Source organism: Acomys russatus, chromosome 22 (assembly GCF_903995435.1).
Source record: "Acomys russatus chromosome 22, mAcoRus1.1, whole genome shotgun sequence".
NCBI classification, from domain to species: Eukaryota; Metazoa; Chordata; class Mammalia; order Rodentia; family Muridae; genus Acomys; species Acomys russatus.
This window is the reverse complement of record NC_067158.1, coordinates 25,885,119-25,896,695: the sequence shown is the minus strand read 5'-3', so window position 1 is coordinate 25,896,695 and position 11,577 is coordinate 25,885,119. Positions and strand designations below refer to the sequence as shown.

At 47.6% G+C, this 11,577-nt stretch overlaps 1 protein-coding gene across 1 annotated transcript in view; it reads right to left on the bottom strand.

Moving 5' to 3' along the window:
- Positions 1 to 4,259: 4,259 nt before the first annotated feature.
- The window catches only part of Cfap99 (cilia and flagella associated protein 99), a 33,368-nt gene continuing 26,050 nt past the window's right edge, over positions 4,260 to 11,577 (bottom strand). Inside the window, exons 11-15 of the mRNA XM_051165079.1 lie at positions 9,628 to 9,769; positions 9,253 to 9,404; positions 8,517 to 8,722; positions 4,644 to 4,806; positions 4,260 to 4,500 (exon numbers count right to left, since the gene is read on the bottom strand). Of these exons, the coding sequence (XP_051021036.1) occupies positions 4,384 to 4,500; positions 4,644 to 4,806; positions 8,517 to 8,722; positions 9,253 to 9,404; positions 9,628 to 9,769 (780 nt within the window). The 3' untranslated portion in view covers positions 4,260 to 4,383. The remainder of the gene's footprint in view (positions 4,501 to 4,643; positions 4,807 to 8,516; positions 8,723 to 9,252; positions 9,405 to 9,627; positions 9,770 to 11,577) is intronic.

The window sequence follows — 11,577 nt, the reverse complement described above, 5'->3', positions numbered from 1 at the left end:
TTCCAGGACAACCAAGGCTACACAGAAACCCTATCTTGAAAAATCAAAAATAGTCCAGGCAGTGGTGGCGCATGCCTTTAATCCCAGCACTTGGGAGGCAGAGGTAGGTTGGATTGCTGTGAGTTCGAGGCCAGCCTAGTCTACAGAGTTTAGGACAGCCAAGGCTATTACACAAGGAAACTCTGTCTCAAAAAACCAAAACAACAACAAAAACTAGAGTTGTTCTTGTTTGTCCTGTGCAGGTTAAGGTTTCTGTTTGTAGTTAAAAAGCAAGTTCCAGTTTGTTCTCTATTAAGTCCTTGCAAGGTAAGGTTTCTATTTGTAATTAATAAATTCCTGGCTGGGCTCAGTGGCACACACCTGTAATCCCAGCACTCCAGGAGGCAGAGGCAGGCAGATCTCTGAGTTTGAGGCCAGCCTGGTCTACAAAGCAAGTTCAGGACAGCCCAGGCTACCCGGAGACCCACTCTTGAATACCCCCTACTCCCCAAAAGGTTCCTGTTTCTTAGATCTGATGTAAACTGCTTGGAACCTCATTCACATGATGTACATCCTTATTCTTGTTCCTTCCCTTTAATTGTATCTTTCAGTTTATATGATTTGTGGTTTTCTGGCATGCATGTCTCTGTGAGGGTGTTGGGTTCCCCTGGAACAGGAATTACAATTGTGAGCTGCCCTGTAGGTACTGGGAATTGAACCTGGGTCCTCTGAAAGAATAGACAGTGTTCTTAACCACTGAGCCAGCTCTCATTGTATCTAACAATGTATAACAACTGACTCTATAGCCTCTATGAAGCCACTCTTAGTCCTATAAAAGGGACTTCAAGAGGCCACCAGGGGCTGCTTTATCAAATCTGAGACAGCTGGCTGGCCAGTCGCAGGTGCACCCTAAAGGAGACCCCAGCACAGCAGTGGTTGTTCCTTTTGGACCTAGATTAGGCAAAAAACCACAGCCAAACACCTGTTTTCACAGAGAGATCCTTTATTTTGTTTTTGTTTTTCGAGACAGGGCTTCTCTGTGTAATAGCCTTGGCTCGAACTCAAAGATCCACCTGCCTCTGCCTCTTGAGTGCTGGGATTAAAGCCATGTTGGAAAAAAAAAAAAAAAAGGCATGTACCAACATACCTGGCCATTTTATTATTTATTTACTTATTTAACAAAGGGGCTTTTGATTGCTAGACTTCAATACTTTGATAGCTGAACCTTAGTGGTCAAACTCAGGAGGAGGAAGTGTTCAAATAATGGGATTAGACCTTGGTAGCTAGCTTTAGGAATGCAATTTAAAGGTTTTTTAGCAAGGCAGATGGAATGGGAGAGAAGGGCAAGACCTACCAAAGCCACATGCTTGCATGGGCTAGTGTGTGTTTTCACACCCCAAAACAGGCCTTCATACCCCAAAACAGGCCTTCACACCTCAAAACAGAGCTTGTTTTTATTTATTTTTGATTTTTTTTTTTTTTTTTTTTTGAGACAGGGTTTCTCTCTTTTTTTTAAGATTTATTTATTTATTTTTATTATATATACAGTGCTCTGACTCATGTACACCTGCAGGCCAGAAGAGGGCATCAGACCACATTATAGATGGTTGTGAGCCACCATGCGGTTTCTGGGAATTGAACTCAGGACCTCTGGAGGAGCAGTTAGTGCCTTTAACCTCTGAGCCATCTTTCCAGCCCAGGGTTTCTCTTATAGTCCTGGCTGTCCTGGACTTACTTTGTAGACCTAGCTGGCCTCGAACTCACAGAGATCCTCCTGCCTCTGCCTCCCAAGTGCTGGGATTACAGGCATGTGCCACCATGCCCAGCTAGAGCTTGCTTTTATTAGACAGTGGTGGATTTGGTCTTTTCTCCTTATGATTCTCGTGTTTAACAGACAGGCAACTGAAATGCACAATTTGATTCTACATGTAGAAATGAAGTTCAAAATGTCTTTGGGAATTTCATTTTTTTAAGCCAGCCATACATGTCTAATCAAATTCCTGGTTAAAGTGACCAAATTTATGAATACAATAAGATTAGTAATTTACTCTTCCAGCCTAAGAAAAAGAATTGTAGAGCCGGGCGTGGTGGCGCATGCCTTTAATTCCAGCACTTGGGAGGCAGAGGCAGGTGGATCGCTGTGAGTTCGAGGCCAGCCTGGACTACAAAGTGAGTCCAGGACAGACAAGACTACACAGAGAGACCCTGTCTCGAAAAACAAAACAACAACAACAAAAAAAGAATTGTATATTTGGGGTTTTGGTTTTGAAGACAGGGTTTCTCTATTTAGCCCTAGCTGTCCTAGACAAAAACAAAAAACAAAACAAAAAACTATCACATGTATTTGTTGTATGTACATGTACCACAGAGCACACATAACAGAAGATAACTCATGTGAGTCAGTCCTTTCTTTTCAGTATGTGGGTCCTAAGGATCAAACTCAAGTCATCAGGCTCAGTGACAAGCACCTTTACCTCCTAAGCCATCTGCCAACCCCTTGTTTGATTTTACACAGAGTCTCTCTCTATATAGTTAGGCTGTTATGAAACTCACTGTATAGCCTAGGCCAAACTAAAACTTACCCACCCAAATGTTGCGATTACAGTGTATGCTATACTTGGTACTGGATAAATTTTCTTAACAACTTTATTATTTTATGTGCGTTGGGTCTTTTTGGTTTTGGTTTTTCAAGATAGGATCTCTCTGTGTTAACCTTGGCTGTCCTGGACTCGCTTTGTAGATCAGGCTGGCTTCAAACTCACAATGATCCGCCTGCCTCAGCCTCCCGATTGCTGGAATTAAAGGCGTGTGCCACAACGCCCTGCTGTGTGTTGTTTTGTTTGTGTGTCTGTGTGAGAATGTCAGATCTTGGTGTTACAGACAGTTGTGAACTATCATATAGGTGCTGGGAATTGAACCTGCGTCCTCCGGAAGAGCAGTCAGTGCTCTCAACTGCTGAGCCATCTCTCCAGCCCTGGCTTTGGGTAAATTTAACATGTTGAAGATGTAGGTACTAAAAGCCAACCGCCAATTTTAATTTCATGCTCAGAAACTTCCCTCAGGTTCTCTCTGAACATCCTTTGACAGTGAATTTGCTCCCTCACAAATAGTGCCTGCTTCCAGTTCTAAATATCAACATGGAGAGAAAAACTTGTATGTCGGTGCTGCCACAAGTTCACACACGGGAACCAGTTAAAGGTGGCTTCCTTACACTTCACACCAACTGCAGGGTGACTTAACTGTCCCTACCCTGTTAAGAGTCTTTTAAACCAGACAGTGGTGGCGCACGCCTTTAAATCCCAGCTCTTGGGGAGGCAGAGGCAGGTGGATCTCTCTGTGAGTTCGAGGACAGCCTGGTCTACAGAGGCCAGGACAGCCAGGACTACACAGAAAAACCCTGTCTCAGGAAAGAAAAAAAAAAAAGGAGATGGGGATTTTTGTTTCTCCCGGGAGCCTTGGAATTCTGTTCTACAATACTGGAGTAGGACTCTGAAACTTGAATCTGCTCCAGTCAATTCCAAGAGACTCTCTTGGTTTGAAGCACCCTGGGGTACAGCCTTACCACCTGAGGGGCTATCTTCTCTGCAGGCCTAAGGAGGATGGCCAGGGCGTGGTGTGTCTCTCCTGAACCCCTCTCTGGTAGTTTATCCTTGCTTTAGTCCCTCCCCAAGACTTGCCACCATCTTTTTTCTATGAAACAAGCATCATGATACAGCTTTACTCTTCAGGCTTAATTTTACCAGCAGGCATTCATCTCTCACACAAACACCTGTAATTAAGGTCCAGCTGTTCCCAGTGCAGGACAATGTGAAGGCCAGAAACTTAGAACACATCTGATCTGACCCGCTACTTGCCCTGTTGAATGGTGCTCCCGATTCTGTTGGGTTCAGACTCTTGATGATGCTGACCAGACACCTGAAATGAGCTTAAATCAGAGTCATCTCTTTGAAGACAGATGGCCTCATTAACAGGAGTGGGCAATAGTTGCTGCGAGATGGTCCACTTGAGGCATGAGAAGGGCCACTCCGTAGCAGGCTCGCAAGAATTTGGCCTCATTTGCAGTCCCGCACCTGTGTGGAGTTCTGGGGCATATCCACTGGCTCTGAGTGGAGAGGGGCTTCCAGGCCAAGAAACGCCTTGCTGGGCATAGGGAAGGGCCTGGTTTAGCATATAAAAACAAGGGTAGCCTGTTGCAGTGCAGAGGAAGAGCAGGTAGTTGTTTAGCTAGCGTTTTCCCTGTGCTACCACCCCGCGTCTTTTCTGGGGCAACCATACAGGGGCAGACTGGAGCTGGGGAGAGGCTGGGCTTCTTGGTAGAGGGTGCTGGAAGAGAGTCGTTGACAGAGGGGCAGGGGTCCCAGGTCTGCAGCCACACGCGGTGTAGGCGTGGGGCCGCCGGCGGCCTCAGGAGGCCTTCAGGTGACGTGTAGGCTGGCAGGTGCGGTCGGCCTCTTGCCTCGCCTGCAGCCTGCGCTCGCGACTCTGGTCCAGCTCCAGCCAGTGCTGGACCTCCTCCTGTGCCTAGGAGCAGATGGTAGATTGGGCAGTCGGTCAAGCAGGCAGCGAGTCCTGCACCCAGGCGCTCAGGCATCAGCTTCCCCACGCCCTAACAGCCCTCAACCTCTCAGACCCGACAGGTTGCCCTTGCTTCTCTCTCAGCTCACCCGCAGCTGGGGGCGCACGGCACGGGATGGTGACAGAAGCAGCTTTGCTGTCTGCTTGCGGCGCTCAGCTACCCTCTCCTCCATTCTGCGCTGCAGCTCCAGCACGCGCTCGTCCTGGGAGGGTGTCCCCAGGCTTGCCGCCTGGGCCTTCTTTTCCTCCCACCTGGACGGCAAACAGCACGGGCTTAGAATCGGGCTGGGTGGCACCCAGGAGGTTTTTTTTGTGGGATTCTACCAGTACCTTCACCCTTTTACTCTTTTTTTTTGGGGGGGGGGTTTCGAGACAGGGTTTCTCTGTGTAGCCTTGGCCATCCTGGACTCACTTTGTAGATCAGGCTGGCCTCGAACTCACAGCGACCCGCCTGCCTCTGCCTCCCGAGTGCTGGGATTAAAGGCGTGCGCCACCACGCCCAGCTCCCTTTTACTCTTTTAATGGTTTCAAATAAAATAAAATAAAATAAAATGTTCCATTCTAACTACGTATAGACTTGGTGTGAAAACTCCTTTTGCCTCACACTCTCTTTAGCTCTCAGCCTGCCCCGTGGCCCCCCTCCCCACACACACACCCCCAGTTGCTGCTGATACTGCGCATTTCTTTTTTTTATTTTATTTTTTCCTGGTTTTTTTGAGACACAGTTTCTCTGTGTAGTCTTGGCTGTCCTGGACTCCCTTTGTAGACCAGGCTAGCCTCGAACGATGCTGCGCGTTTCTGCACACCCCCCTGCCCCTTCTTTTTTTTTTTTTTTTTTTTAGCAATTAAACTTTATTATGCAACCCAACTAGCTTATACAAGAAGGAAAAAGGTTAAAGGGATGAAAGAGTGAACCTTCCGGTAGCCGTTCCACGGGACGGATCCTTAGGTGTCTCTCTGGCTGGCGTGCTGATCCAGCTTGTCCGCTGTCCCTGCACGCTCTCCCCCTTCTTTTGTTTGTTTGTTTGTTTTTTGTTTTTGTTTTTGTTTTTGTTTTTTTTCGAGACAGGGTTTCTCTGGGTAGCCTTGGCCATCCTGGACTCACTTTGTAGACCAGGCTGGCCTCGAACTCACAGCGATCTGCCTGCCTCTGCCTCTGCCTCCCGAGTGCTGGGATTAGAGGCATGCGCCACCACGCCCGGCCCCCTGCCCCTTCTTAATACGGGCTACTTTTCCTGTTCAGTTGCAGGCTTTGCTACCTGACGCTTTCTTTGATTAAAGTGTTCATCACAGCATGAGGTATGAATACTTGCTCTCTCGCTTTTCAGCTCTTACCCAACTGTCCTGGCCCTGTTCCCCTATAAAAATCCTCTTATCAAATTCCTGTGGATAGAGGCTGGCCAGGGCAGCCAAGAGTGACGCATTTTCTTCCACTGGCAATGAGTTAGGGTCCTTTCTCTGGCCACCTCTCCCCCTCCCCAGTCACATTGAAGGTACCTTCTCCAGAGCCTAGAGTGTCCTATTGTAATAGGCTTAATTATCTCCTCCCCTGGAGCAGTTGTGACCATGAGACCAACCTGGCTGCCATTGGACCCTGGCCTGGAAAAAGATGCTCTCAAACAAATAAAAGGTTTGTGTAGAGCCTGGTGCTGTGGCGCACGCCTTTAATCCTAGCACGCTAGAGGCAGAAACACTTAGATCTCTGTGAGTTCGAGGCCAGCCTGGTCTACAAAGTGAGACCAGAATAGCCAAGGCTACACAGAGAAACCTTGTCTTGAAAAATCTAACACCAAAAACCAAAACAACAACAACAAAACGGTGTGTGCATATGCACAGACACCCATATGTGACATAGCTACTGGTTTCTTTTTTTTTTTTTTTTTTTGTTTTTTCGAGGCAGGGTTTCTCTGTGTAGCCTTGGCCATCCTGGACTCACTTTGTAGACCAGGCTGGCCTCGAACTCACAGCGATCCGCCTGCCTCTGCCTCCCGAGTGCTGGGATTAAAGGCGTGCGCCACCACGCCCAGCTATAGCTACTGGTTTAAAAAGAAAAAATAGGGGCTGAAGAAATGGCTCAGATGTTAAGAGCACTGGCTGCTCTTCCAAAGGTCCTGAGTTCAATTCCCAGCAACCACACATGGTGGCTCACAACTATCTATAATGAGATCTGGTGCCCTCACGTGGCCTGTATGCATACATACAGGCAAAACACTAAATGTAATAAATAAATCTTAAAAAAAAAAAGAAAAAAGAAAAAGAAAGAAAGGGAAAATAGCAAACAGTATTTTAAAAGCCCTAGTAGTCTTGGGAAACTTGGAGCAGTGTGAATGTAGAGAGGTATTTGAATGATACTGAGGATTTTGGTTACTTTTGCTAGTTACGTCATGATTCTGTGGTTTATGTAGAGCAGCAGCGCTCAAGAGTGAAGTGTATGGTAGCTGCAACCATTTCTATGATTACTTGCTTCTAAATGGCTGCAAGACTGAGAAACAGGTAGCTAGCTAGGAGAAGCACATATGACACAAAGGTTGTGCTTGTGACATTGATGTATTGCGTAGTGTAGAGGAATTTTAACTCAGAACATGGCTGCTCTGGCAAGAGATCACATCCAAAGACCTTCTAGGTCTATGTGATCCAGCTGGAATACAGCACGCCTTTAATGGAAGAAGACAGAGGCAAGTAGATCTTTGAGTTCAAGGCCAGCCTGGTATAGAGCAAGTTTCAGGTAAAGAAAAGCTTAGGTCCAGGCATGGAGATACATGTGTTTAATCCCAAAAAATGAAGGTAAAGTTAGTTTGTAGAAGGAAGCACCCATGTTTGAAGGTGTTGTCTAATTGAGTGACAGGAAAAGTGACAAATTAGAGAAAGACTTGACAGAATAGGATATGCCCAACTCTCATGAGAAAAAAAAGGAAAGGGAAGCTACTTACTCCTCCCCACCTCCTTTGAGACAAGGTTTCTCTGTGTATCCTTAGCTGTCCTGGACTCACTTTGTAGACCAGGCTGGCCTCGAACTCAAAGCGATCCACCTGCCTCTGCCTCCTGAGTGCTGGGATTAAAGGTATACACCACCATGTCCGGCTGATAGGAGGCAGTTTTTATCATGAGAGTTTTAGAGACAGGTTGAAGAGAAAACAAGCTAGACATAGTTGAAGACAGAACAAGCAAAGTAAAAAGAAGCCAGAAGATTAGAACAGATTGCTGGAGTAAATATGAGGCTAAGCAGAGCAATTCAGGGGCTGAAAGAAAAGCCAGATTGAATAAATCAGCTAGGAGAAGAGTTCAAGTCAGAACAGCTGAGTTGAACCAGCCAGTAAGAGTTCAGAAAGATTTTTTTATTTTTTATTTTTTGGTTTTTCGAGACAGGATCTCTTGGTGTAGTCTTGGCTGTCTTGGACTCACTTTGTAGACCAGGCTGGCCTAGAACTCACAGTAATCCACCTGCCTCTGCCTCCCGAGTGCTGAGATTAAAGGCGTGTGCCACCACGCCGGGCTCAGAAAGAATTCTATAAGCTCATGGGACTTAGAAAGAATTCTATAAGCTCATGGGACGGAGAGTGGGCAATCCTTTTTGCCAAGACGGTGCCAAAAGCAAAGGAGGAAGCTCCTGCCCCTCCCAAAGCCCAAGCCAAAGCAAAGGCCTTGAAACTAAGAAGGCAGTGCTAAAAGGCATCCACAGCCACAAAAAGATCTGCATGTCACCCACCTTCTGGTGGCCCAAGACTCAGCAGCTCTGGAGGCAGCCTAAATACCCTCGAAAGAGCACATCCAGGAGAAACAAATATTTGATGGGCGTCAAAGCCATTGTCACAGAACTGATAATTCTCCCATAAAATAAAAATGTCAGAATTGCTGTAAAGGATTGTCTGGGGCACCCACAGAGGAAGGTGTGTATAGCAGACTTGCGGCTCCTTTGCTCCTTCCACACAAGGAGGTGCCCTCCCTGGAACCATGGTACCTACCTCAAGGCTGCAGTTCTGCCCATGGCTGCGCGGCATAGTGAGATCTGCTCCACTGTGTTCTGTAGCTTTTGGCTTTTGGCTCGCTTGTCCTGGATGATGTGATCCCGTTTTTCCCTCCGCTCTCGTTTCTGGGTCTCTTTGAGCAGGGCGAGCCGTTCTCTAAGTTCCACAACAGACATCTCGCCTTCCAGGCCATATCCCGGGATCTTCCAAATAACAGAAGAGACCTCAGGCTGGCAGCTCTACAAGCCAGTTGCCCCTCAACCAAGAAGACCTTTCCTCCGCTTCAGTCTGCCTGTGCAACCCCCGCTGGCAGCTCCAGGCTAGAGCCCTACAGTACAGCTGGACTTCCCAGCTGATACACTGCGCCCCTTAGGTCTAGGTGAGACCCAGCAGTCAGTTGCAAAAGCTTCCCAGACCTCCCTACTTGCTCCTGTGAACCTAGATCTTCTCTGCTTTCTCACACAGGCTGCCTGCCTGCCCCTTTAGCCCTTAGCCTTCTCTGGCTCTGGACATGTTTGTTTGTTTTTGTTTTTGAGACAGGGTTTCTCTGTGTAGCCCTGGCTGTCCTGAACTCACTTTGTAGACCAGGCTGGCCTTGAACTCACAGCGATCTGCCTGCCTCTGCCTCCAGAGTGCTGGGAATATAGGCATGTGCCACCACGCCCGGCACTGTACATGCTTTATATACAAGGAGGTACCCTGAAGGTAAGGCCTCCAAGGGCCATGGTTTCACCTGGGTAAGGTCCACCAGCTTCCCCTTGCGGGTGGGTTGTGTCTCCAGTGCACGCAGCTGGGCGATGAGCTCACAACGCCGCCTCTGCTCCTCTCTGGCTTCCTCTGTGCTACGCTGTAGCAACTCTCGGCTCTCCTCTATCACCTCCTGAACTTGGGAATAAAGTGAGGTGCTGATGAGGACAGTGAATAGGCTGGCAGACACTGGATAGGGGCTGCGTCTCCAGGAGTGTCTTCTTCAAGCCTTGTTCCTTGCTCAGGCCCTAGCCCACCCTCTAGGGGTACCATCCCTCCCTGTCCAAAGTCGCCTGTTGGGTAATTGAGAAGGGAGGAAGGGAGTGGGGCGGGCCTCGTGGCACCTGACTCGCTGTGGTACCTATTTGCTGCCGGCCCTTCACGAGCTTCATGTGGGCCAGCCTGACATTCTTCTGGGCCTCTGTGACCTGCTCCACCAGCTCCCTCATGGACTTCTCCTCTTGGAGGCGCCTCTCAGCACACTGCAGCATTAGCTCAGCTGTCTGCTTAGACAGAGGACCCAAGAGAGTGAGAACTGGACTGGGCCGGGTCCTCCCTTTAATCCTATCCCAACCTACATCAGAAGTTTGGGGGTTAGCCAGCCAGCCCTGGCCTGAGGTCAGGCTAGAGCCCTCGGCCCCTGGAGAACCCAGTTCCTTTTGAAGTCGGGTCTAGAGGGGAAGTTCCACCTCGTGTCCTCCTTCCTCCTTCCCAGGGTTGTCCCGGGCTGTGTTTCCAATATTTTGTTGTAGCAGCTCTAGAACCTGAGAAAGTAAGATGCTCACAATGGGGAAACCTAGTGGGGAGAGTCTGGTGAGAGGCACATGGGTTTGATCTTAAGAACCAAAAGAAGTGTGTGGGGGGGCTGGAGAGATAGCTCCGAGGTTAAGAGCACTGACTGCTCTTTCAAAGGTCCTGAGGTCAATTCCCAGCAACCACATGGTGGCCCATTACCACCTATAACAAGATCTGGTGCCCTCTTCTGGCCTGCATGTGTATGTGCAAGCAGAACATTATATACCTAATAAATAAATCTTTAAAAAATTATTTTAAAAAAAGTGTGTGTGTGTGTGTGTTTTTTTGTTGTTGTTGTTGTTGTTTTTTGTTTTTGTTTTTGTTTTTTGATCCACCTATCTCCCTAGTGCTGGGATTAAAGGCATGCACCACCATGCCCATGCCCAGACCTCGACCTTTATTTTTTATCCTGAAGGTTGAAACTCAGAGTTTCCTCGAGCCCTCTCATTGACTTATACCCTCTGCCCCACTGAAATATCATATTAGGTTGGAAAAATGCTCATGTGGATATCTATAAGAAAGTAGCTATCAGAAGCTATCACACCTTTAATCTCAGCACTCAGGAGGCAAAGGCAGGTGGATCAATGTGAGTTCGAGGCTAGCCTGGTCTACAAAGTAAGTCCAGGACAGCCAAGGCTACACAGAGAAACCCTGTCTCGAAAAACAACAACAACAACAACAACAACAAAAGTTGCTATTGGGGCTGGAGAGATGGCTCAGCGCTTAAGAGCACTGTCTGATCTTTCAGAGGACCTGGGTTCAAGTCCCAGCAACCACTTGGTGGCTCACAACCATCCAATGTGATCTGATGCCCTCTTCTGTCATGCAGGTATACATGCAGATAGAATACTGATATGTAAAATAGATAAATCTAAAAAGAAAGAAAGAGAAAGAAGCTATCTAGGTGGGCAGTGTTAATGCATGCTTTAATACCCGTACTCAGAAGGCAGAGGCAGGTGTGTCTCTAAGTTCGAGGCCAGCCTGGTCTATAGAGAGAGTTTCAGGACAGCCAAGGCTACACAGAAAAACTTTATCTCAAAAACAACAACAAAACCTAACAATGACAAAACCCAAACCACACACAAAGAAAGTGGTTATCAGACTATATAGAGAGTCATTTTGTTAATTTGGAGACATGGTCTCACGATGTGCCTTCGTTGGCCTCAAACTCTGCCTCAGTCTCTCAAATACCCAGTGAGATGAATGTACTAGCTATCATACCTATCTCAAGTAACCAAGCAAGAAAAAAACCAAAGGAAGATGCCTGTTTCTGCATTTTGGGCCTCTTCTCTAAACAGAGTTAACAGGAATCTCACACATCATCTGGAGCCAAACGATAGGAGAGCCAGGCCCATGGTGAGTAGATGGCTGACAGCTTCATGCTGGGAGTAAGGAAAAGTCAGCTCATGGCACATAGACTCTGAGAGATGACACAGCTCTACAGAAAAGGCACCAGCTTGGGAACAAGCCATGCAAATAAGAACTTAGAGGTTGCTTTTGTTAAGTTCACTGACTG